Source organism: Cyprinus carpio, chromosome A13 (genome assembly GCF_018340385.1).
Source record: "Cyprinus carpio isolate SPL01 chromosome A13, ASM1834038v1, whole genome shotgun sequence".
NCBI classification, from domain to species: domain Eukaryota; kingdom Metazoa; phylum Chordata; class Actinopteri; order Cypriniformes; family Cyprinidae; genus Cyprinus; species Cyprinus carpio.
In genome coordinates this window covers 9,618,045-9,645,235 of record NC_056584.1, presented here as the reverse complement: position 1 = coordinate 9,645,235, position 27,191 = coordinate 9,618,045, and the positions used below count along the sequence as shown (strand labels likewise).

General features: G+C 37.0%; 3 protein-coding genes across 8 annotated transcripts; all 3 read left to right on the top strand.

The window, feature by feature from the left end:
* The first annotated feature begins 1,561 nt into the window (after positions 1 to 1,561).
* LOC109082241 (Alstrom syndrome protein 1-like) lies at positions 1,562 to 17,469 on the top strand. Of its 5 annotated transcripts, none has more exons than XM_042768684.1 (19): positions 1,562 to 1,706; positions 2,378 to 2,537; positions 2,800 to 2,917; positions 3,008 to 3,284; positions 4,836 to 4,995; positions 5,122 to 6,087; positions 6,214 to 6,332; positions 7,922 to 8,789; positions 8,879 to 8,998; positions 11,643 to 11,768; positions 12,157 to 13,010; positions 14,230 to 14,344; positions 14,444 to 14,671; positions 14,762 to 15,003; positions 15,431 to 15,590; positions 15,710 to 15,767; positions 15,925 to 15,981; positions 17,112 to 17,211; positions 17,333 to 17,469. In XM_042768684.1, exons 1-19 carry the CDS (start codon positions 1,641 to 1,643, stop codon positions 17,375 to 17,377), a joined length of 4,839 nt encoding a protein of 1,612 aa, XP_042624618.1. In that variant the 5' UTR covers positions 1,562 to 1,640; the 3' UTR covers positions 17,378 to 17,469. The 5 variants fall into 5 exon arrangements, with proteins under 5 accessions (XP_042624618.1, XP_042624617.1, XP_042624620.1 ...); XM_042768683.1 differs by having other exon boundaries at positions 15,707 to 15,767; XM_042768686.1 differs by lacking the exon at positions 15,925 to 15,981.
* Positions 17,470 to 18,076: 607 nt separating this feature from the next.
* LOC109061590 (basal body-orientation factor 1-like) lies at positions 18,077 to 23,722 on the top strand. The gene is made up of 12 exons (XM_042768681.1): positions 18,077 to 18,211; positions 18,335 to 18,587; positions 19,652 to 19,717; positions 20,243 to 20,386; positions 20,481 to 20,561; positions 20,639 to 20,709; positions 20,842 to 20,986; positions 21,310 to 21,650; positions 22,546 to 22,677; positions 22,798 to 22,899; positions 23,185 to 23,247; positions 23,490 to 23,722. Exons 1-12 carry the CDS (start codon positions 18,171 to 18,173, stop codon positions 23,584 to 23,586), a joined length of 1,536 nt encoding a protein of 511 aa, XP_042624615.1. The 5' UTR covers positions 18,077 to 18,170; the 3' UTR covers positions 23,587 to 23,722.
* A 554-nt stretch (positions 23,723 to 24,276) lies between these two features.
* On the top strand, positions 24,277 to 27,139 carry LOC109061612 (protein YIPF7-like). 2 transcript variants are annotated; one of them, XM_042768682.1, is made up of 6 exons: positions 24,277 to 24,657; positions 24,728 to 24,850; positions 24,948 to 25,081; positions 25,765 to 25,910; positions 26,035 to 26,216; positions 26,759 to 27,139. In XM_042768682.1, exons 2-6 carry the CDS (start codon positions 24,732 to 24,734, stop codon positions 26,919 to 26,921), a joined length of 744 nt encoding a protein of 247 aa, XP_042624616.1. In that variant the 5' UTR covers positions 24,277 to 24,657; positions 24,728 to 24,731; the 3' UTR covers positions 26,922 to 27,139. The 2 variants fall into 2 exon arrangements, with proteins under 2 accessions (XP_042624616.1, XP_018934265.2); XM_019078720.2 differs by having other exon boundaries at positions 24,285 to 24,657; positions 24,731 to 24,850.
* Positions 27,140 to 27,191: the final 52 nt, after the last annotated feature.

Below are 27,191 nucleotides of genomic sequence, written 5' to 3'. Positions count from 1 at the left end.
GGGAAATTCTTTACCCAGTTAAAGGCCCTCCCTCCTATTCCCAAAAGATATAGCTTAATCAACATCCCCTCTTTCCACATCATATCATATGCTTTCTAAACGTCAAGGAAGACTGCCACCACTGATTCCCTATTAACCTGGGATTTCCTTATTTCATCTTCCAGGCATAGTACTGGATTCATTGTCCCTCTTCACTTCCTGAATCCACTTTGATAAGAATCAATTAATTCCCTTTTCTCCAAAAAATAGACCAGTCTGTCTGTTACCATACGTTCCATAATTTTATGCGTAACCTGGTAGAACACTCAAGCACGGCGCATCACGTGGTGCGGTTGGAAAGAGAGAGAAATATCTTTATTTTACATTGAAATAAAAAAGACCAGGATGGGACACGCAGCGCCGGATGAAGCACTATGAAGACTCTAAGCGGGTGCAAGAATCAAGGGTGTTTAAATGTGGGATGGCAGGTTAATCAGAAGAGATTGTAGATAGAGTTTCTAAAAATATACTATACGCTCACATCAAAATCCAGCAACTTATTTTTCTAGAACTGTTTTTGCTTGTAAACATTTGTGCATATTTCTCTCCAAATTCAGATGAGATGACTTTTGGAGAAAGCAATATTATGGTTAGAGGACTCTTATTTTAGCCAGAAGCATAGTTATAATTGTCTTGATGGATTTGTTCATTACAAACACACGTTTCACTTCAGAAGACATTCATTGATGGACTGGAGTTGTGTTTGTCACTTGTGATGTTGATATCAGCTTTTGTGAGCTCTCATATGACGCCACTCAATCTCTTAAGAGGATCCCATTGAGAGCAAGTTTTTTCTAAATCTACTCTAAAGAAAGACTAATTTTCAGCAAATTTTCATTTTTGAGTTAACTATTCCTTAAAACTGAATTATAAGAACTTTATTAATAGAATGATTTATACTCTATTGTGAAAATTAAGAGTCTGTCGAATATAGCACAATATACATTACCTAATGTAAACACTTTTTCGGTTCTGTGTATATTTATGCATGTTGATTATTGAGATGGCCTACTGATAAACAGAACTGACGGAAATTATTAAAAGAATAGGGATTCTAAAATTCAAAAGATAGGCATAGTTTAATATGTATATAAACCTTAAGAAATCTAGAATAATATAAAAGTTTAGCCACTGAAGATTAACTTAAACGATAATTTTCGTCATTTAAACATCGCTGGTAAAGAGTTTAAGGCTATTTGGGACTTTTAAATGTTAGCTTTAAAGCACTCGTTCATAATGTTTGTTTCAAACATCAAATTAGTTTTCCCAAATACATCCAGAGCAGCTTGAACCATTACATTACTATAGATCCTCCTGGTGTGTGTAGACTCGTCGTACTCTCAGGAGTCAGTTCCCGCACAACGCTGCGGGCTTTTCTCGTTGCCACAGCAACAGCGTCATTTCATTCTGAAAACAAAGCGCCGTCGAATCCAGTGTTGTCACGTTGTCAGCTTAACCGTTGTGTTTAACCGCATGCTTGGAGAAAATAAATTCCGTTAACTTAGAATCATACACTTTGTTACTGGTACTGTTTTACATATCAGTTACACATTCTAACGTGTTTGTATTGCTGTGGTTTCACGCCGGTCAAACAAGTGCGCATGCGCGTTTACGTCTGCGTCAGTAACGGCATGGATTCAGAGGGTTCTGCAGCAGACGTAAACAATGTGAGTAGATGAAAATTTCTGTCTCGGTATAAGTAGTAGAAATATTGGTTAATTGCGTGGTTTTGATTCGGGAATGTGTTCGATAGAGCTCCTAACGTTACATGACTAACGTTAATCGGGATAACCTTGTAGCTACTATCACTGCATGGCATCAAGTTAGCTCTAATGGCTGTACAAAGACTTGATAGCAGTCAACGTATGATTATTAATTTATATAGTTGAATATGATCATAATAGAATAACTTGATTACTCTCCTGCAGGCCTCCTTACATACAGGAAACACGTTCATAATAGTAGATTGCAAACATGGCTATATTCACATTGATTATGCTTAATTCATATTTTGATTAATACAAATCTTCTACATAAATACAGATAAAGAAAGCACCTTAAAGGTCAAAGATCTCTGCAGAATGCAATGCATAAAAAAAAACTTACATATATTTTTAGACTGCCTATGTGGAGGACCATGAAAGTACCCACAGAACTTCTTTGAGCTATCTTAAACTTCTCTTGCAACCATTAAAAGTTAGAGCATTCTTGCAGACACTTAAGTTTAGATGTACTAACAAGTTGACTTGTCCTTATCAGGTCACTGTACATTTGTCAGGCACACAAAAACATAATTTCAGACCAGTTCCTTTTAATAAGTATATTTTTATCTTTTCAGACCCCTGCAGAGATGATCTGCCAGCGGCATGGACAAAATATGCATGATTCAGAGGCTTGCAGACTGTACACAGATCCTGACAATGATGGAAGACCAATTAGTAACACTCAGGATTCAAGCGTGCATCCACTCATAGACAGATCTGAGACTTTACAACTAGGTACAGAGAGCAGGTGTATTTATACAGTGGGCTTCAGAGATCTAAGATCACGTCGAAAATCAGGGATTCAAATTTATTTAAAACTGTAATTAAAACGTTCTGGATTTGGGGGGAAAAAATAATTTCTCAGATGATTGAAATCCACTGTATATTACTTCATGCCACAAAGCAAGTTAGCTCCCAGTGTGTTTCTTTTGATTTTTCTATAATGACATTTATTATATATATCATTTATAATTATTACATTTATTTTATTTTTCAGAGTTTCAGGATAGCCAGGTGTCACCTGCACTTACCCTGCTTCCCTGCCTGGACCAGTCTCACCTTCTTTCTGACTCCACATTTTCTCAGCATACAGATGCAGAATTTGCCCCTCTTCGGTATTGTCTGTTTAGTCATGTTCAAGTTTTTCTTGACCTTTTTGTATTTTTAGATAATATTTTCTCTTTTGTGTGTGTGTGTGTACACAGGGGATTTCCTGACTTCTCAGTTATGTCTGAGAGATGCCCCAGGACTTCAAATGTAGCTGTAACTGATGATTCTCACCTCCAAAATACTATTCATGACCAGGCTGCACTTTCCCAGCACCCGTTGGAGGTACCAACAGCCCTGTCAGAAGGTGAAAAAAGCTGCTTTTCACTGTCCCAGCACAGCCTGTCACCTGGAGACCATTCCAAAGGGCTTGAGGACCACAAGAGTGTTTCATATGGTGCTGAGGAAAAAATCAACAGACATATGGAAGGAGAGGTTAGTGAGCTTAGTGAGGGAATGTCTGCTCGGCTCTTATTAGAATTCAAGGCCGAGGATGTTATTTTGGCTGTTAGTGACAGCAGTGCCATTTCTTCTGCATCTGAACCTGCCTCAAATCACCAAAACACAAACAAAAGCCAGTCAGATCCTTCCATGAATCTTCAAAAAAGCAGAGAGCAGCCCCAAGGGGGCTCATTGTCATTATCATCTTCATTTCAAAAGGCTGTAGATGTGTCAAATATAACTTTTCGTGATTCACGGATGCAATCACACCAAACAACTGACCATCTCCATGATCAGTTTCTGTCAGCAGGACAAAGAGACTCCATCTCGGCACCAGCAAGTAGGCCCCATAGTGGGAACAAAAGCTCTCATAGTGGACTAATTGTCTCACCAGCTGGTGAAGGTATGATGCATGTACCAGATCTGCAGAGAGCGCTCTGGAGTTACGGTCATCTAACAGCAGCAGATGGTTCATTCTTGAGCTCTCAGCCTGTGTCTCAGTCCACACCTGCGCTACCTCTTGTGAGACTCCCACCAGCATTGACCAAACTCTCCCTCATACACTCCAAACAAGAGCTTGTTGCTTCTGTGGCTACATTGGCCCAAAACAATCACTCCAAAACTGGCTTAATTCCGTTGTTGGACCTAAGGGATCAACATTCCTCTGTCATCCACTCTCAACCAACAGCTACAATTCCTAGTGGACCTTCAGAGACTGTGCAAACAATGTCACATGCCCATCACATTTCAAACAAACAAGTTCCTACTCCTGGTTTAGATCCACAGGCCTCTGATACGCTTCACTTCAACACTCAGCACTTTTACTCTGGTGCAGTGTTAAAAGATCAGGTCCCTCGTTTGGCCCTTGGGAGAGTACACTCCAGTTTGATCTACTTACAAAAAGTAGATGCCTGGAAAGCCAATCAAAGTTCTAGCAGGTCATTTTATGATAATTTGGCTCAACAGTGTTTTGACGGTGTGTCACCCAAGAAAAAAGCACAGGATGTAGTGTTTGACACACCTAATCACCTAATCGCATGAATTGAAATTCCCTGTCTAAGTTCGAAGTAATTTTTATCAAAATATCATAAACTGGATCTTCCGGTGAACCTGACAGACTTCTCTTTTGTAATTTCTCCAGTCATTTAGTCTGCTTAAACCTCAGCTTTTCTTACAATCAACATCAAATCAACAACCTTTGGATATAATGTTTTCCCTTTTTTGATTATCTGTTTCTTTTGCTACTTCTGTTACATTGGGACTTTAAAGAATTCAGAATACTGAAACTTACATCCAGGTCTCTAATCTGGTATGAAATGTCCTGCTGGAAAAAATCATGGTATGTTGGATGGATAAAATCTAATGCTACCATCCATAATTTTTAACAGAATGTCCTGTTTCAGATCACATTATGAAAGTAAAATATGTAAATATGTAGGAAATATGACATTTAGTGTTTAATTGTGCATTCAGGGTGATGTTTGTGATTTGTTTTTCTACTCTGATATTGTATTATTCTGTTTTATATATTTTTTTGTTTTATAGTTGTACCTCTTAAATTTGGGTATCGACCAATCACCTTCAACAATCTTAAATCCATTTACTCGTCGAGGACCAATCAGAGAGCCTGAATTCTCTCCTACTGACTTGTGTTCCATCAAAAGCTCTATTGGAACACCAACTAAAAGCACACAGCCGTCTGAAGGTGAGCCAAAGACATCTGACATCTTTGTGCACTGTTAAAGTTATTAAGTTAAGTAATTGTTTTTTTTATTTTTTATAGTGTATTTGGGTATATTATAATAATGTATGCTTGTTTTTTTGTGTATAGTTGACAGTCTTCAGAAGGAGACATTCTCCAGTTCTAGTCAGCTCTCAGCTGACTCCAGTGCTTCTGTCACACACCGATTGTCAGTGCATGAGCAAGGCCAACGAGCCAGTGACAGATCTGTGAAGAAGATAATCAGCCAGGCGGATACTCCACCAAGACTTCATTCAACTTTACATCCTTCAAGCTTACAGCACTCTGATGCTTCACAATGTGAAGGAAGCTTAGGCCTTCCAAGCCAAATCAGACCAAAAACTCTGCCTCCTCCAGGTCCCAGAGAAGTGGTAAAGGAGGAGTATGACTCTTTTGTAGGCTCTGGCACACTGCATGAAATCAGACGTCTGCTGGGCCGGGCAGAAAGCCTTGTTTCTGGTCGATCCTCTCAGACTTCCTCCCCTGGCTCACACCGCCTCTCAGAGAGTGACACATCCCTTGTTTCACTAGGACAAAACATTCATGATGACACATCTCTGTCAGCTGGTGGAAACCTTTCTTTGCTATTGACTCACTCTTCATCAGATTCAGCTTTGAAAGGAAGCTTGTCATACTCCCAAGGACCACAACAAAATGACCTCACAACTATAGAGCCTACAGCTCTCTCTTTGAGCAGAGATGAAAGTTTGAAGTCACATGACCTCTGTGTGACCCCAAGGCGGGCTGAGCCTGAGGGCTGCAGTGCTGCAGACCCAGATAAGGCAAAGGCACCTACAGCCACATCTGCCATGCAGATAAATGTTCCTTCGATACCAGGGAGCCTTCAGCAGAACCAGGACCAGACTGAGGATGCTTCTATTGACTCTTCTGAGAGTAATTTGTCCCATATATCAGCTGAGGTTGAAAGTATGAGTGACAGTAGCAGCGAGAGTTCATTGGCTGCCAGAGTTGCCAAACTCCTGCAGAGTGAGTCACCTGTTTCTATGGTTACAAGCCTGCCAAGCACCAGTGACCCAGAAGATAGCCGTGCCCGAGGTAAACACAGTGGTTTGTCTAACAGGACATATAGTCATATACAGGTTTTGTCAGTACCAGTGGTGCTTTTCTTTAGTGTCAGTGGTTTTTACACTGTGGATGACTAAATTTGGTCTGTCTCTTTAGAATGGATCCTGATGAAGGTTTCTGGCCGCCGATGTGAAAGCTTAGAACTAAACGCTGAGGACAGAGAGAGAATTGAAGACATCAAAAGAGAACTTCTACTGAACACCAAATACACCAAGGTAACATCCATATGCCAACACAGAAAGGTCTGCCGATTTCATTCGTGTAAATGTCAGCATTCTGACTGACTTGCTGATGTAGGTTGATCTGTCTGCCAAACTTTTGACATCTCAAATAAATATCACTAGGAATGTACAATAAACTGGCACCGTATTGGTTTTAAAATTTTATTTGATGTAGGCCAATATTGGATATTTAATTGTGCATGCTCAGTTCAGTTAATTTTTAATAACACTAGTAATTTAACCTTTGAAGATTAACATTTTTTGAGGCTTTCATTTTTTTTGTCTGCTTAGTTTATTGAGCCTCTAGACGAAATATACAAAAACATTAGGCTTTTATGACTCATATAGTATGATATAGGAGAATATGGAGCTCATACTCGCAAGGAAGAAAAAAACACATCAATTTTATTTGAAAAAAATAAAATATATATATATATATATATATATATATATATATATATATATATATATATATATATATATATATATATATATACAAAAACATTAGGCTTTTATGACTCATATAGTATGATATAGGAGAATATGGAGCTCATACTCACAAGGAAGAAATAAACACCTCAATTTTATTTGGAGGCTCAAACTAAGCAAAAATATACAATTTGGTGCAGTTGTTGATATTTATATGGCCAAAAAGTAAGATGAAAATCTGATAGCTTGTAAATCTGTGAGATCTTTATAACAGTATAGCAGACCACTAACATAAAATGCATCAAATCTCCTTAGATTATATTTAAATGCTTAGTTTTATGATCAAAGCTCAGTAGTTTAACCCATTTTTAGCCAATCAATGAAAAAGCCTGATGTGTCATATTTGATACTCACATTTTAACATGATTTGTTAAAAAAAAAATATGTATGGATAATCAAGTAAACTTTGATAAATCAAAAAAGTTGCTTCAGTCCATTGTTCACTTCATTGTTTGATTGTTCATCTTAAAATATTACTAACAATATAAAAGTTATTGTTAGGTTTACATTATAAGAATCAACAAGAACAGATGCAACAGGTTTTTAGCAAAGCTTTGACCATGTTGCTAATTTTGAAGGCTTCAGAAATTTGCTTATCAAATATGATACAGTGGGCTTTATAGGGTTCATAACACTGTTAAATGTCTTAGGAAATCTCAAAATATAATTGTTTTTATACTGGACACTATAATGTTGTGATACCTAAATTCACTTGTAGCATTTACATTTTTTTTTTATTAATTTAGACAAAGTAATTTTTTTTATATGGGCCACTTATCAGTAATTGGCCATAATATGCAATTGTTACGATCATTTTAAGACAGAATTTTTATATCCTAAATATCACACGTAATGGTGAGTCTGAAATAATGAGTTTTGTTTCTGGTGTGGCAGACTGCATTGTGGGAAGTCCTGATAGAGTGTTCAAGGTAAAGCTGTTGTTTGCATTTGTGTGATTTACTCTATGCTCTCATGTTTGCAGTGTTTCTACTTAATCTCTCATTTATCACTATCTTCTTCCCTCAGTCCTCCCCAACCCTAGCTCTTATCAGTAGTAACACATCTTGTTCTCTTTCTCTTGCTTTGTTTCTCAGTGGAGCTCAGATTCTGAGGGCAGTACTCAGTCGAGTGTTGGTCCTGAATCTCAGCTGACAAAGGGCTTTGTTGGACTGGACATGGAGAATCATAACTCAGATCAGCTGCAGAAAGTTCATCCAAAACCTTTGGACAAAGTTCAAGAGGATCTAGAGGCCAAAGTTCACCAGATCGCCCTTAGAGAGGGGTTCAGCTCCCAGCCTTTTACTTCTATTACTATAGCAACCACTCGCCGCACTCCGTCTCCTCAGTCACCGTCGCATTGCCCTATCACTGCTACTGAGGAATTGGACAATATTGTTCCTGACCATGAGACTCTAGAGAGCACAAGCCAAATGAGACTTCAGCCAGCTGTTATACATAATGTATCTGGCAGAGAAAAAGAGACAGCTAGAGAAGAGAAGGAAAGAGAAGAAATGACTGATGACAACAAAGAGAACATTGTTACGAATGATCCCCAGAGTATCCAAATAATACCTCACATGAACTATACTGTCACAGGCAGTAACCAGATATTATCCAGTGCTGCGTCAGGCTCAACCTTTGGCAAGAAGTCCCACTTCTCACACATTCATGACAGCTTATCACCCAAACACCAGTCCAATTCAAATTATTTAAGCAGACTACCCAGTCAAAACACTAGTGAAGATGTCCCACCTCCCGTGGTGTCAACCATGACTGATGAACATCTGCAGTCCATACACCAAATCCCAACATCCAATCATGCCAGATCATATGAACACAGAGAGCCAGCTCAAGGCCAGTATGCAGGAAAAGTCTGTGCACACTTACAGTCCAGATACCCAAAAACCTTTGCTCCCTCTCAGAGGCTGGCTGGAACATCCAGAACTCTCTCTGTTCAAGCAGGTGCGTGTTGTTCATTTTATTCATATATTATTTTCAGTGGCATTCGATGTTGGTAAATTGATCAATTGATTTAATTTTCTACTATGTAGCTGTCCCTGCCCTGTTGCCATACAAACCTCATGGGAGCTCCAAGCTGTTCTACATCCCACAAGCTGGTCCAGAGCTTTCTCCTGGTGACTCTGACACAACTGTTGAAAGCTCTCACTCTGGTATGTCGCAGAGAACTGTACAGTTATTAGACTACCGCACCCTACATAATATTATCAGTTTATATGGAATGTGACCAAAGTTGCTGTTTTGGTTATACGGCTACTTAACAAATAAATAACTGAATGGACATGAATATTGATTTGAGTCAAATTTAAAGCCATGAATCTAGCACAGCTCTAAGAAAATTGTTTGCTCAGGCTAATTGCCAGCACTTTTTATCTGTCATTAAGCAAAAACCACCACAAAAAGCTGCATTTAATAAAATAAAAGTCCTCCTGGGGGCTGTGTAATAATGCTGTTTAAAGCCGTCATGAAATGAAAATGTACCCTTTTTATTTTCTAAATGCATTATTGATCTTACAGTCAACAACTCATCCACGCATGTTTTAAAATTGTACAAATTTGTTTTGACCTTGTAATATTTAATTAAAATATTATAACTTGAATTTCTGGTGAAAGGACAAACATCCTGTTATATCCTGTTATATTGGGGGTTGAAATCCATTAGCTGACTAGTCGACTTCAATGCTCTGCCATGACGCTTTAAGCTTGACGTTGACTAGTCGCTGGTCCTATTGAGGGCTTAACAGGATAATAAATCTCTGAAGGACTTCCACATTTACGCTCCGTTTCCAAACAGTTAAAATGACAAATAAATGTATACTCCGAAAGCTCCACAAGACATGTGGGATTATATTACTGGATGCTCAAAATTGAACGGGAGAATGCATGTTCTAAACAGTTTATTGCACAGGTAAATTAATCGCTGTTCTAATCTAATGCGCTGTTGCACTGTAACGCACACACATAGGCTACAGACAGTAGCTCGTACATCATGCGCAGATTGAGCGCGCACAGAATCATTCAGCGCAGAAATGTACTGTCAGCGCTGTTCTGTGATTTCTCAATAAAATAGCTTAGAAACTGAAAAGTTCAAGCATATATTTCTTAATAACTAAATCCCACAGCATTACTACTAGTAGAGAGACGCTGCCATGTAGAATTAATTCACACACGCAATCACTCACTAATGCAATTATATAAATATAATCTTTACTGTTCTACTTTATCTTTATCTGATTTAGAACAAGCAGAAATCTGTGAGAAATAAAACGACCCAAAGGCAAAAGAACTGATAAAAATGAGCTGTTATAGGAGCAATAGCCATGTGGGCAGCGCTGTGTCATATGCCATAGCTGTGCACAAGGTGTTTGTCACAGCTCCAGACTTATTTGTTCATTAATGACGTCATCAGCGACTAGTCGACTTTGACTCGACTTTCATCACATAAAAGTCGACTTAAAAAAATCAGAAGTCTTTCAATCCCTCAATATATATATATATATATATATATATATATATATATATATCGTACAAATACACTTACTTGTTGGTTTAAAGATCTACATATGTTACATTTATTGTCCAACTACAAATATTTCAGAAAAATGTATATTTTATTTAGAATTATTACGCTCCTACTTCATTGCACTCAGTCTGTTTGGCGCGCGGTGGCGCTCATTCTAAATGAAATCTGTGAAGCGGAGAATCGCAAAGCAGAGTGCTTATAAATTTCTGACAGCAAAATGGAAATATATCCATGACATTCTAACATTTGCAGATGGAGAGTATACCAGTGAAATGTAAGTAATGCATTAAGGAAAACAGCACATTTCAAACACATTAAACCGCGTGAGTAGCGTCTCCGTCAGCGGTGCACGAAGCCTTTCTGTCAGAGCATCTGTCGAGGTGAGCCGCTTTAAACTATACATAACGAAATGCCCTGACTTTAGCTTTGTGAAATTATGCTACATAAAACACCTGCTGGAAACCGAAACAGCAGACTTGCTGACTGAGACGCAATTTCACTCCGCCAGCAGGTGGCACTCATGGGACAGCAGCGTTTACTTGATTACTCCTGTACACAAAGCAGCGCTGTGCATATTAGCACTACTTTAAATGCATTATACTGAGCCAAGATGAAAAGAAAATGTAACAAAAAAAATTAAAAAAACAGTCAATTCCCCTCAGAAACCCATCCATATAAAATTCAATATTTAGGATTTTCTTCATATATTTCATGATCTTGCTCTGCCTACTACAGTGTTTTCTCCTCTTTGCATTCATCTTCAGCATCGCTGGCCTCTGTTTACAGACTAAATATAATAATAATGTAATATTTCCACGCAAATGACATTTTGAAAAAATTATTGCAGTTTATGTGCAAGCACAGAATGGAGATAAAAGAAAAATTTCCCGGCTGATCAGTGCATCTCTACTCCACTGTATAAATTAAATATAGATGAATTATTGTTGGAGCTACAAAGTTACTCACCAAGACGGGTATTTTGACACATTTTTTTATGTATTTGTCAAGTCATTTTGGGGCTCGGGCATCAGAGTCCTAATTGTCGAGCCCTGCTTGCTCCTCTACTGGCCCCTCCCCCCCAAGTCTTGCAGATGGTTCATGCTCTCACCCAGTCCTGCATTATTTATGATCTTTGTGAAAGGCAATCCAGCAATACAAGCCTCATCTGATCCACATCCCAAACCCTTCTGGGCCCCTCAGCTTCAGTGCTGTTCGCTCTATGTTTTATCCAGCTCTCTCATGCTCTCTCCTTTTCTCTCTCACTCCCTTTGCAGGTTCTGATGATGCTGTCCCTCCACACTTTAATACAGAAATTTTAGGCTCTAGAGAGCTAGAAGACAACATAATTACACCAAAACACAAGGATGGCATCTACAGTAAGAGGGCCAATATGAAGAGAGGTAAGATGCACATTAGTTTCTATTAGTTGTACAATATTTGCTGAGTTTAAAAAATCGTTCACAAAATAAACTCACCCACATGAATGACAATATGACATTTTTTTGTAAAATAAAATATTTTAAAGAATCCCTCAACTGCTTTTTTCCATAAAACAACAAAAAGCTCAGCAGCACAATATAAGTCTTCTGATCCCTTACGAGCAGAATTTATTTGTATGAACTACAAATTGTCTTAGTTTCATATGGATTTGAAATGACATTGTAAATAAATGCTGATGGATTTTTGGGGGTGAACTATTGCTTCAGTTTTCACTATACTTTGCTCTGGACTGTTGCTATTACAAATAAAACATTAGCATATGATCTTCTCTATCTCTCCCACTGACAGTTTCCAGTGTGTCTGGAAAGGGTCTTCCAGAATCAGTAGCCACTTTCGCCGACCAAAATGATAATACTGCTCCTGAAGTGTATGTTTCTGAAAAGAACATGGACACTGTTGGCATAGATGAGGAAGACAATTTTGTCCCCTTACACATGGAGGCAGACTACAGTACAGATGATGTGCATCTTCACAGCAGCACGATTCAGGAACCCAAGTTTCCACTAGAACCACACCATTTACCTTCTCAGCCAATCAGAAAGTCCTACAGGGGGAACAAGAACAAGCAGGACAGAACACCTCATGATGTTAGCAGAGAGATTAGCAGTTCTCTGGACCAGCTGTGGCGTCGCTTCAGTGAAAAATGGAGCATGGAGGAGACACGACCAACTAATGAAGGAGAGACGTCTCTGCTTGATAGACTAGAACGTCTGTCTCGTCTCATTCACAATACCACTCCAAAAGACCAAACTATACAAGAAGCAGACAGCAGGAAAGGAGAGTATTACAGGATGAGTGATCGAGAGGATGGGACCACAGAGGGAGGAGAGCAGTTAGAAGTGACTCCACAACAAGCTTGGCCCGAGCATGAAGAGAGCCAGGAGAGAGTGCATCGCTGTCCTGCTGAGAGAGATGAGTCTGCAAGCGTGGAGACAAGCAGTACCCTGTCCACTATTGACACAGAGCGGCTGCTGAGAGCTTTTGGACCTCACCGGGTCACCAGTAAAGGACTTGAAAGCAGTGACAGCTTGCTCAGACTTTACAACACCATCAATATGCAGAAAACTGGCCGAAGGAAACCCAGTACTAAACATGCTGCCATCTCTGTTGCTACCAATGATGAGAGCACGGATGACTCCACAGTAAGACTTTGCTTGATTGAATTCTTTTATACAGACTGTTCAGTATCTTAGTTTTAAGAGATAATCAACATACTGAAAAGACAGATGCTACATTGTTACACATCTCACTATTTTTAGCCTTCTAACTGTATTAAATTCACATTGTTTTTAGATTGCCTCTTTGCTTTAAAAAAAAATTATTTAAAATTATCATTTGTTTCAAACAAGAGGAACAAGGATTTTCACAAACACATTGTTGCTCAGTTTAAAGTAAGAAGTAAAATAGAACTAAAATCTGGTAATAATTTTCATTTTTGTTCACTAATAACACAGCACATACATAACAGCAGTATTTTCCTGCATACACTACCATTCAACAATTTGGGGTCGGTAAGATGTTGATGTTGTTGTTTTTTTATGTTTTTGAAAGAGGCCTCTTATGCACACCAATGCTGCATTTAATGAACCAAAAACAGACTAATATTGTAAAATGTTGTTTCAATTTAAAACTGATTTGTGTTTTAATGTAATTAAAAATGTAATTCATTTCTGTGATGGCAAAGCTTACTTTTTTGGAATCATTACTCCAATCTTCAGAAATCATTCTAATATGCTGTTTTGATGCTCAAGAAACATTATTATTATCAATGTTGAAAACATTTGTGCTACTTAATATTTTTGTGTAACTTTTTTCCCCATGTTTCTTTGATGAATAGAAAGCTCAAGAACATTTATTTGACAAAAATCTTTATTATCACTTTTGATAAATTTTATTAGTCCTTGCTAAATAAAATTATTTAAAAGTCTTTAAAACAAACAAGCTAAAAAAATTACCAACACCAAACTTTTGAAAAGTAGTGTATGTTTTTACTAAAATGTTTTCATGTGTGAAAAATGGCACTTTTTGGTGCCATCTGCTGACTTCAGTGAACATTTTTGAGTGGTGATGCAAAGAATTGTTTAATAAGAGTTTTGAATCAATTCATATAAATGATCAGTTAGTCACTGGGACTGAGAGAGGTTGCGAAGCTAGTTTAATGACATTGTCTGGGGACATTGTCACACAATGGCTAAACAAAAACTAAATTAAAAATCGTATTATTTATTTTATACTGTCAGCAAAATAATCACTCATGTATTATGCGTACAGAATATCTGGTGTGAGTTACAGTAGAAGCTTATTCTCTGCATTTATGACTAAGAGACCATCATCCTTTCCAATCTTCTGTTATTGTTCCAGGTCTCTGCTGATTCTTTATCATCTTCAAGCACTTTTTCCCATCAAAGAGGTATCTCCAAAAACCTCAATTCCAAAAGGTCAAAGGTCAAACTGGTCAGCAAAGGTGTACAGGCAGGTCAGTTACACAACAACAGCGGTTCACTAAGCAACGTGTAAATTAGACAGAGTAACTCCAACAAAATATGTCATGTGGGATTTTGTATTCTTTTTGCAGGTGATTTGGAAATTGTTATAAATGGCACCCGCAGACACACTCGGGACGTAGGCACCATCTTTCCCTCACCAGGTGCTTTAAAAAATGTCAGTTTAACAAACACATTTGGCAGAGGCTTTCAGAGTGGCTTTCCCATCCCCACTGCTTCCACATCTAAACCCACCCAAACACAGACTGCTCTGAAGACAGACACCAGCAACAAGAGCATCCGGAACCGTTACCCAAACGGTGCATATTACATGCTCACAGACAGCATTTTTCTGCAACTGATCCTTTTCTCCATTTCTCTTACTGTTTTATATATCACTTTCTCTTTAGGTGTATCATGGTTTGTCTCAGCTGATGAGCTTACGCATAATGGTCGCAAGGAAAACCAGCTACAGAGTGAATCAGCACCTTGCCCAAGCCAAGCCTGGTTTGAGCCTTACAGTACAGCCAGACCCTGGAGAGAAACCACCAGAGAACCTCTAAGAGAGAGACAGAACCAGCAAGAGTCCATAACAGCTACTGAGACAGATATCAGTGACAAACCCTCAGCTCTTGTTCGAATTTCACTACAGGTGTGACAAGCAACTGTTTTATTAACACATTTTCAGGCCTGTTTACAACAAGGACGATAAGTTTAATGATAACTAGAACAATATCATTGTTGAATCCCTTTTAGAACATATTTTCCAGCTGATGAATAATAAAAACATTGACTGCAAATCATAACCCATCCGACTTTAAAAACCTTGAGCATTTAAAGTGGCTGACGACATAAATGCAGCAGGTGCTTATTTTAAATGGAATATTATCACCTAAAGATGTAAGCGCTAATATTATCATTATTGGTGTGAATGGGCCTTTACTCTGATTTGAAGCTTGCACCTGATTTGGAGCTAGTGTTCATTTTGGACCATAGCGGGGTGGTTTTAGAGAGTACATGAATGTTGACTGTTGATTTTAAACTAACATTGAGCATTTGCATTGATGGATTTCCTACAGGAAGCTCTGGAGCTCCATCGGCCGGAGTTTGTATCTCGTTCACGGGAGCGGATGAAGCGTCTTGGGTTGCTTGTTGGAGAGAGGAGGTTACAGGCGGTCTTCAACAGAGAGAGAGAAGAGCTCTTCAATTTCCCCACACCATCACGTCCATACAGACCAGGTGACCTTATACCATAAGATTACTTGTATTAGTAGTAGGAGTAGCCAGTTCAGTATATATTTTACAAGCTTGGTTCAGCTTGCATTGAGATGTAAACTAAAACATGCCTGTGTCAGCAGCTCCAGTACCTCGTAAACGAGTCGTGCCAAGAAAAGAGATGGTCCAAAGATCTAAAGAGTAAGTATCCATTATCTCATTTCCAAACCATCTAGATGGTTTATGACACAGACACAACACATATTACCAAATAGTGCATATATGGGTCATTAAACAGATTTAAATGACTTTTGATGTTTTATTTGCAAGTTGTCTTGTGCCTTCTACATGCTTTCAGTTGGGTAGGGAGGAAATCACACAGTCAGAGAATAGACAGGACAGACAGACTCAGGAGGTAATAATATGTGTTTGTTTTGTGTTTTGTGTGTCTCTATCAGTTTTATTAACATTAACTAAAAAGAAAACCTTTTTCATTGCTTCATAAAAACCATTTAGCAAGTTAAAGTAATTTAAACTTAAAACTCTATAGACTTATTAAAAAAAATCTAGAAATTACAAAAACATACAACAGAATTACTAATTCCTTAAAATGAACACACCTTAAATATAAAAATGAAATTCAGTTCAAAATATTAAAGGGATACTCCACCCCAAAATGAAAATTTTGTCATTAATCACTTACCCCCATGTCTTTCCAAATCCGTAAAAGCTCTTTTTGTCTTCGGAACACAATTTAAGATATTTTGGATGAAAACCGGGAGGCCTGTGACTGTCCCATAGACTGCCAAATAAATAACAGTGTCAAGGTCCAGAAAAGGTATGAAAGTCATCGTCAGAATACTCCATCTGCCATCAGACGTGCAATCTGGGTTATATGAAGCAACAAGAACACTTTTTGTAAACGAAGAAAACAAAAATAATGACTTCATTCAACAATTCCTTTGTCAACAGTCTCCTCTGTGTCTCTCCATATCACCGTATGTTGTGTATGCTCTTCTGTATCATCTGCATCACAAGGATGCACTATTGCTCCATGTAACCCAGAATGTACGTCTGATGGCAGATGGAGTATTCTGACGATGCTTTTCATAACTTTTATGGACCTTGACACTGCTATTTATTTGGCAGTCTATGGGACAGTCACAGGACTCCCGGTTTTCATCCAAAATATCTTAAATTGTGTTACGAAGATGAACAGAGCTTTTACGGTTTGGAACGACATGGGAGTAAGTGATTAATGACAAAATTTTCATTTTGGGATGGAGTATCCCTTTAACTATAAAAACTATAATAGTAAATGCAAAAATAAAAATAGTAAAAAATATAATAGTCAGTTCTACTAAAATAATACAGATCTATATCCATCTTTTATTTTAAAGTTTCTATTTTTATGTGTGATATCTCTGATTCAGGAGGCTCAGTCTGAGGCATAAGGACTTCAACACTGTTTCAACATTTTATATGGATATTATTGACTCCAATCATTTAACACTTTAATTGCCAAATAAATATGTATTCCCTCAGGAAATACGCCCAACTTCCTGAGGTCCAGAAGAGAAGGGAGGAGGAAAGGAGACGGGGGGAGTACCATTCCTACCGCCTCAACGCTCAACTCTTTAACAAGGTATACAGGCTGTTCTGGAATAGGAGTTACACACAGTAGCCCAAATCAATATTAATAATTTCAGGTATGCACATTAACAGATTGATTAACATTTCTTATGCATGCCATCTTTCTTCTGCAGAAAGTCACCAATCGTGTGTTGGGAAAGAGAGCACCCTGGCAGTGAGCTAGAATCGACTCAACATTTCAAAAAGCCGTACTGTTCATTGAATCTGAACAGTACGAATGTCCTCCGAGTGTTTTATATGGGGTGATATATTATAAAATTTTTGTTTTTAAGCGCGCACTCTTATATAAAATAATTCACACTGATTGTTATTTATTGAGATTCAGTGTTATATATTTATATTCACTCTTATATTTTTCAAAATTAATCTTAAATATTCAAAATGTAAAAGTAATTATATTTTATTTGGCAAGAAATATGTTTCTGATAAAAAATAAATAAGCAGCTATTTGTAAGAGCGTTTGTGTTTGTTTGCTTTTTTTTAAAAATGCAAGTAGGTGAATGCTTTTTAACAATACAAATGGTTTGTTTTCAGTTTCCGATATGGGCATGATTTATGCATATCTAAAAAAGAATGAGACCACAATATAATGGTCACATTCACTACAAAAATATAATAGCTTTTTACTCTAAAATGTGCATTATTACCATTTGAAGTACATGTGCAGTACTTTATTGCAGTGCAGGCATCTGTGCTCTGTTACATGGAGGCCTGCGTTATTGATATTAGTAAAGATAATTTTTCATCCGTATTTCAGTTGGTCACAAATGTTTGATAAAACATTAAAACCAACCACCAACCCATGTGACGTGCGACGGTTAGTTGTTTATACCAACCATACGGAAACAAAGGAAAACCACCAACCCATGTGACGTGCGACGTTCTCCATGGCCACAGGCCTAACAAACTAATCCTGCAGGAGCAGGTCAGTGAACGCTGCTGATTAAAGAGATGCCGATTAAAAAAGGAAAAAAGGGAAAGAAAGGAAAAGGGTGAGTAAAAACCAACGCATTGATCTGTCCGTTGAATCCAATATATCCTTACGTTTGTATGGAAAAACCGCGAATCCAATTAGTTTAAATAACTGGAAGAGTATATCATCTCTCTCTCTATAGAAAGGGAAAGAAAGATGGCAAACTAGAGTCAAAACGAGATAAGGAGTCTGATACAGAGAGGGCAAAAGCAAACGCGGCTCTGTGGGAGGCCAGGTGTGATCTGACGGAGAGCTCGCGCGTGGAGTACCGAGAAACCGCGCGAAGACTGAGCAAACTCAACCAGCAGCTCACAGATCTGCAGCACAGCACTGAGAAGAGCAGCATCGAGATCATCGCTGTTCTGAGGAACAAAGACCTGCAGAACGAGCAGAAGGCATTTCATGCATTAATGCACACATGACTCTCTTTTCAAGTCTTATTCTCATATTGTTAATCTTATTGTTAAAGGGTTAATTTATCCTACATTGGAAACTGTCATCATCTGCTTCCAAAAGTTTACAAAGAGATCATAAAAGTAATCCATATGAATCAGGCAGATTAATACAAATCATCATATTAGACACAAACTCAATAACCAATGAGGTTTGTTCTTGTGCATCAAGCAAGTAGTAACATATATATGAACATAAATATCATTTTTTTGTGTCACACTCATGTACTGTATGACTCTATATGAGGTTTTGGTTCTTGTTTTTGAAAGAAGTCTCTCTGCTCAAGCAAGTAGTTGAGGTATTACAACCTTAAATATAGTATGTAACGTTTTACTGTATGATGTGCTCTACTCCAGTTCATGTGTACATTACATCCAGTCTATCTCACATGATTTAGAAAATCATAATGTGAAACAGTTCTGCTGTCTAATATATTTGATGAAAAAAAGGTTAAAAAAGAACTGCTAAATTCAAATAAACTTTGACTTCATAAAGTGATTAATATATTTTCTTTACTATCACTTTTTTAATGTCTCTTCAGAAAGACAAAAAATTACTGACCCCAAATTACTGACCAGTTAGTATATATCCTGGTATTACAGGACTTGGATTCATCAAACTATCTTGGTTCACATGTTCTGAAAAGGAGCAGAACTGTTTCCAACTTTGATAATGAATCATCATATGATCTCTAAAGGAATGAAATTTAAAATTCAGCTTTTGCATCACCTGAAACTTCATTTGTGTTTCGAAGATGACAAACAAAAAAAATACATATTTTTTATCAACAAGCATGCGAGCAAAAAATAACAAAAAAAAAAGGCACATATGTTTTTTATAACAACATGTGCGAGAAATCGTGATTGTGTCTCTTCAGATGGGTTTTGGATCAGCTCTTATGGGATGCGAGTAAAATGATGACAGTTTTCATGCGAAGATGACAAACAAAAGTTTTTTTGGGTAAACTAACCCAATTTTCATTTAAACTAACCCGTTGTTTTCTCAGATAATGGCACTGGAACAACAAATACAGCTTGAGAAAACAAGGGCCTCTCAGGAAAAAGAGAACTTGGTAAGAAATGCCTTTCCTCATTTGGGAAAACAAGGATAAATTCTTTGTTCTTATCATTGTGGTTTCCGCTTTATTTTGTCAGATTAATGTTTTAAAACAAATATTGTAATCACAGAAAATACACCATCAATACAATTCATAGAATCATGAAAATACAATGTTTAAAAAATAGAAATTCATCCATTTAAATAAATAAATATATAAATAGCCATTCACTTAAAAAAAAAAAAAAACTACTTCATTCCATCTATACAGCAACTGTGTGCAAGTCAAATATAATGATAATGCCATTTTTACATAACATAAAGTATCATCTTTGTGAACATTAATTTGAACACTAGCGTTTCTTTCATTAATAATGGATAATAGATAATACATAATAGATGCATTTTTATATTAAACACAGTTTTTCCCAGTCCAGTGTTTCTCACTGATTGTTATCACAGGCCACTCAGTACACACTGAAGATCAGTGAGCTGGAGGAGAAGTTTAACAAGAGGTGTTTCTCACTGATTGTTATCACAGGCCACTCAGTACACACTAAAGATCAGTGAGCTGGAGGAGAAGTTTAACAAGAGATCTAGCGAGTTCAACATAATTCAAGAGGAGCTTAAGATCATCAATGACTTCCTTAAGAAGAAGCCCCAAATGGAGCAAGAACTTAAACATGTATGATTTACTCTATTTATTTCATGTACACAGTTATGCAGAGGTACTAGTATAAAGTGCTATATCTGTTATAACATCACCATTGTTTTTACAGATGAAAGAAACAATGGACAATGCAGATCTAGAACACAAGAAAACACTTGCAAGAATGGAGCAAAAGTTCTTCAATAATAAGGTATATATACTAAAAAAACATTTCAAAAAAATCTTCCTCATTCTCTTTCAGTGTCTCTGTCATCCTGCATTCATTAGGTTCATCTAGAGAAGGAAGCTGAGCAAAAGATTGCTGTGCTTGCAGAAAGAGCTCACAATGAAGCCATCATGTAAGTATCTTCTCCATCTCTCCCAGTATCCCAGCACCACTACACATTTCTACCTGATGCCTTTGGAACTGTTTGTGGGATACATTTTGCATGAGATAAATGAGATGACATCCTCCATCTCGTCCCTATCAGACAGCTGGATGACTCATCTCGCTCCATCTTCAAGGAGAATGTGCGACTTAATAAGGCATTGGGTTACCACATCAAAGAGGTGGAGGATCTGCGGAAGAGAAATGCAGCGCTGGCAGAAGAGAACAACATCCTCAGTCTGCATAAGGTGACACACTTAACTAGCAAGGATGCATAAAAATTCATTAGAGGTGACAGTAAAGACTTACACTATTACAATTATTTTACATGTTACATTATTATATTGTATTAATTATAATTTATGTATACTATATTATTGATTATATTATATTATTAAAAATTATAATTACAACTTTCTTGGGCACTCACATAAATACACACATGCACAAATGAAATGAAATTTAAAATTAGCTTAAGTAGACCCTTGTCTGTTATAAAGCTTGCCTATGAAGTAGCAGACATTGATAATGACCAGTTTCATTGAAACCCACTATTTCATTCACCCTGCAGGAGATGAGTCTGGACACCTCAAATGGCACCATATCTAAGCTTACAGCCCAGCGGAGCTCAGTTTCTGGGCTGAGGGCCAAGGTGTTCATGCTGGAGCAGGCCCTGGCCAGCAGGGTGGCTGAGTTTGAGTGGGAGAAGGCTGACATCAAGGAGCGTGCTGCAGTCAGGACTCAGGCCAGCGGCGTAGAGCTGGACAAACTGCAGAAGCTCCTGAGCGTACGGGACAGGGAGCTGAGCCGAGTGAAGAGAATAGCCCGCAGTATAGTGGAGCAGCGCTCAGACATGGAGATCCTGTTCTATGAGGCTCTGAACCACGTCAAGCAGGAGATGCTAATGCACAGGTGCACTTCACCATTCATTCATTCATTCATTCATTCATTCATTCATTCACTCTCTTTGCAAAAAACACACAAAAACACGCCTTCACTGCATGATGTAGCCTATTTTATAGAAAGCAGCTTGAATGCATCCAAAAGGATATACAGGGTAATTTCCCCCCATGAGCTTTGTCTTATATTTATATCAGTGCTGTTTTTCTTGATTATCAGCACTATTGTAAATGTCGTGTTGATTTAATAAAATATTTCAATAAAAAATAAGTTGGCATTTTGAGGTACATTTTAGACATGATATTCTCTGGTTTTGCTTTATTTTTTCAACAGAAACATTCCAAATAAAACACGGAAGAACTGTTTTGCATCTCCAACAAAAAGCATCTGTGTTTTGTTTCTGAATAAATCCGTGTTTTGGACAAATGAAATTAATGAATGTTTCGGTGACTGAATGAATTAGCTTTTTGAACAAATCATTTGAATGAATGACTCAGTAACTCGACTCGTTTGGTTTTAGTTTCATATTTAAACGATCAATTTAATTTCATAATGAAATATTCAAAATAAAATAAAAACTCATTATTTATATAATTGTAAATGCAGTGGAAAATGCATTCAAGTCACATCTGAACTGTATTAAACAGTATGTGTAAATACATCTAAATGCCACTTTAGATGCAGCTTCTGTGTCATTTCTGCAGTGCAAAGATGGATTTTGTCAAAGCTGATTTCAATAAATTCGATAAAATCCCATAAAATATTAAGATTTTTTTTTTTCTCAATATCACACACCACTAATTAATTCTAGAAATAAAAGTTAACAAGCAAGAGATCCAGGCTCCATTTTACTGCAAAAACTTCTTTTTTACATTAATTATATTATAAGCTACTTTATGTATTCCAGACAGGAAGCAGAAGTAAATCATAGCAGGCGGATGGATGAGTTCCTATCAGGCAGAAGGGAGAACGCTCACATTCACACCATCAACAAAACACCCCACAGCACTTCCATTGATATGAACAAGACTGAAAAAGGGTAAGGGTCTTATGCTTATTTTGTGTTTTTAGACAATTTTCATAATTCTCGTCTGATGAAATAACTAAAAGATGCCTTTTCCATTAGAAACCGTCTGTAACAACTGTGTTATTTCATCAGCAATCTGAAGAAAGCAAAAGTGAACATATCAGAGATGACCTGGGAGCAAAGAGAGAGAGTTCTCAGAGTGCTCTTTGCTAAAATGAATAAACTAAAATCAAAGTAAGTATTTATTATTATCTTACATATTAAGATAAATCATAAATTGTCATAATCTCTTGGTATTGTATCTTGGAATGGTAATCTCTTGTTATGGTATCATCTACCTTGAAAGAAAAAGCGGAGTTGTTGAGACAAAGATAGAGATAATGACTGACATAGTAAAAAAAAAAGATCTTTGAGCTTGTTTGCACCTCTCAATTTATAAGTATCAAAAGCAGATTCAATAATTTCAGGACACTTAATCAAAGAAGTAACTAATCTGTATTTTCACGGCAATTACTGAAGGAAACCAATTCATGCTCCAGCTCTGACGGATTCAGATGGGAACCAGTGTAGCAGCAGTCCAGGGTGAGACTGGTTTTCTGGTTGATACTTATCAATCAAGCCATTTTTTTTATATAATTCTAAACCTCATCAATTATTATTCATACAAAAGTTTAAAAACATGTCAGCTGAATACATCACTTTGACTTTGCAGAGCACCAGAAAGAGGAAAAAACAATGGCAGTGAATACTTTCTGAAGACATTTTGTTCTGCACCATCGCACATCGACTCATAATTTGCAGTTTTCTGTCTGTCTTTTCCACAGGAATGAAGAGGAAGAATCCCATGCAAGCTTTTTAACCCAAGTACCAGTTTCCAGTATGAGCTCCAGTGGAAACTGCAGTGCTCTGCCAGACCTGTAGATCATCTGACCTCATCACAGATAAGAGAGCCAAATAATGTCAAAGTATAAGTTAAATATTACATATCAGCTATAAAAAAACTGGAAGTGTTCATGAATGTCTAAACTAAAAATTAAAAGAAGCCACAAAAAAAAAATAAAAAAAAAAATGTAGAAATGCCTGTTTATTCACATTGATAATGTTCACATTGAAGATTAGACATGAGGGAAACAGTGAAATATTCAGGAGGACTTCAAAAGTCTTGGCATGAAACCACCCACAATATTAAATTATTATTTTAAGTGGAAACAAATGATTCAAACAGTATTTAATATATATATATATATATATATAAAAAAAAAAGTCTAGCAGTTTACTGAACATGGTCATAACTTTTTGATTTATGTCTTCTGATGCCATTTTTATAGCTGGATTTTTTCATAGACATCGAATAATAACAAATAAATGTAACTAAACATTTTAATGGTAAAATGGTCAAATTGTTATCATGTAAGGTAATTTTTCTAATTATGTATTTTTGAAAATCTAAGAAATACTATACTGCTTTATTAAGTGGGGATTCATATACATGTATTAGTTCCTTTCCCCAATAAAAAAACGAATGTGAAAGTCAATGTTGTATTTAGACATTTTTGTAAACATTTGCAAACATTGAGGCTATACTGTAAAGATACTGCATTTTTTGCTGTTATAAAGCATTAGACATAATCTTTACTGATGTTTGTCTCTTTATTTTAAGATGTATATCTTCAAATAACAAGAATGTCATTTTTTGTTCTGCTTTTATATCTGTAACTGTGCTACAAAAATAATTTTCATGAACAGATACAGAGCATATCATTTAATTGTGCAGCAGTTGTACCGAAGTTTGAGTGATGAGCATGTCACCAGTCAGTAGATCCACAGATCATCAGGATGGCTTTACAACATGTTCAGTGCTGCTCATGTCCCACAAGCAAATATAGAAGACTATTAATAGCATCTCATACACACATACACAAAGACAGCTGCTCAGTGACCAAGCAAACCAAGATCTTCAAATCAAACCCTGATTTTAAAGGACACGGAAAGGTAAGAACTAAAGTTCAGAATTGTTGTATACTACAAATGAACTTGTGTAGACATTCCTCATTACTTTAAGCAGAATGGGAGACTTTCAAAACTTTGAACAAGACTTCTATGAGTCTGGATATAATATGGATGGTCATAAGGAGGATGTATATGGCTATGATCCAGCCTATGTCAATCCAGACTACCATGAAGTGTAAGTGTCGCTAACTTAAATCTCATTTATTAATGTATATCAGCTAATGTGTTTCTGTGTGTAATTATTGATTCATTATTTACTGTCTGATCATCAGTGATAATTCTGCACGTTTAGCAGATGAATATACCACTACAGCATCGTATAGTGGACAAGTGTATCAGCCTGTAGTGCCACCTGAGCAAACAGAACATATAGACTCATATGAGGAAGAGCCGCCACTCTTAGAAGGTAATAAACATCATTTATAAGAAAACATCTTTAGACTGAAATGTGTAACTACACCACTGAAATGAACCACAAACACACACACACATATGCTAATGAAGTGGAAATGGCTCACTTCTGCATTGCAAAATAATCCACACAACTGGGAATTTCATGTAAAGGTGAAAACTTTCCCCACACGGATTTCGCAACAGGCTTAAATGTGAATTCTAATTGATTTGAAAGTGATCTCTGTGAAATTTTGCAGATATTTCTCAAGTGTGACCACACCCCAAAATGAACATTTTGACATCATTTACTCACCCTCAAGGTTTTCCAAACCTGCACGAGTTTCTTCTTTCGATAAACACAAAAGAAGATATTTTGAAGAATGTTCCCGCTATTTACTTCCATAGTATGGGGAAAGAAAATACTATTAAAAGTCCACGGCTACCAACAACTGTTTGGTTACTAACATATTCTCTCTCTCTCTCTCTCTCTCTCTCTCTCTCTATATATATATATATTTGTCTTCAACAAAAGGAAAAAAAAACTCACACAGGTTTGGAACAATATGAGGGTGAAACATTTTAATTTTTTGGTGAACTATCCCTTTAACACTGCAAACTTCAGCTTTGATAAAAGGGCATTTTATGCATTATACATTTTTTAAATTGAAAAATATGTGTGTATTTTTTTCCCCTCAGAGTTGGGCATTAACTTTGACCATATTTGGCAGAAGACTCTGACTGTGTTAAATCCATTGAAGCCTGCTGATGGCAGTATTATGAATGAGACAGATCTCACCGGGCCTGTTCTTTTCTGCGTTGCTCTGGGAGCCACACTATTGATGGTACAAACTACATCCTGAACCTTTGTGAATCTATTAACTAGAGGTACACAGTAAATTGTATTGCACAGAGGAAATGAAATCATATGTAATGTCCAGAGCATGTACTGTGGATTTCTCTCGGCAGGCAGGGAAAGCACACTTTGGGTATGTGTATGGCATCAGTGCTCTGGGATGTGTGGGGATGTACATGCTGTTGAACCTGATGAGCAGTTACAGCATGTCCTGTGGATGTGTGGCGAGTGTGCTGGGATACTGCCTCCTGCCAATGGTGGGACTCTCTGCCTTTGCTATTCTTTATTCCCTTCAGTGAGTATCCTTAACTGTATAGAAACATTTACCATTTTTTTTGAGTGTTTTATAGCCACAACAAATAATAATAATAATAATAAAAAAACAACAGTTTTAGACCATTAAATATGTCCAAGTCTATTTACATTTTCCATACACTCTTAAAGAGTCTTTCCACTCGTTCTTTTCATACAAGAATGATAACTATAACCATAAATATATTGCCCCATGGTACAGTCAGAATGAGAGTTCACAAAGCTGATAAAAGCATCACAAGTAATCCACATGACTCCCGTCCATCATTGAACATCTTGTGAACCAAAAAGCTGTGCATTCATAAGAAACAAATCCATCATTAACATCATATTGTTTATCAGCATTCTGAAAGTGATTCTAACCACATCATTCCTCTGTGTCAATGTTGTTTAAAGAACTGTTTACTGAAAACTTCTTCAGGGAACCCAAAATTCAAAAAACCCTTTTTGGAACCTTTATTTTTGAGAGTGTATAAATTCAAGTATGTTGCATGTGAATAACAAATGGCTTTTATTTTAATGCAGAGGGCTCTTGGGAACGCTGTTGGCCTTGTTTGTGATTGGCTGGTGCAGTCTATCAGCTTCTAAGATCTTCAGTTCCACTCTGGACATGAGTGGGCAGCAGCTGCTGGTGGCTTATCCCTGCGCTCTTCTGTACGGGGTCTTCGCTCTCCTAACCGTCTTCTGAAATCTCAACTCATATGATTATCGCTCTAAGAGCAGATGAAAATCCAAATTCACATTGCTTGTCAAAGTGGCGGCAAATCAAAGTTACTGTAAAATTTTATCAGATGAATAAAAAACAAAAAGCTAACTTGAAGAGCGGGGTTAGAAAAATCATTTTTGATACTGGAATGCACACATAATCTGATACTAGGTGGATCAGAAATAAAAAGGTTTGTGTGACTTGTTTTTATTGCATTAAAACATATGCATGTATAATATGTATAAAACTTGA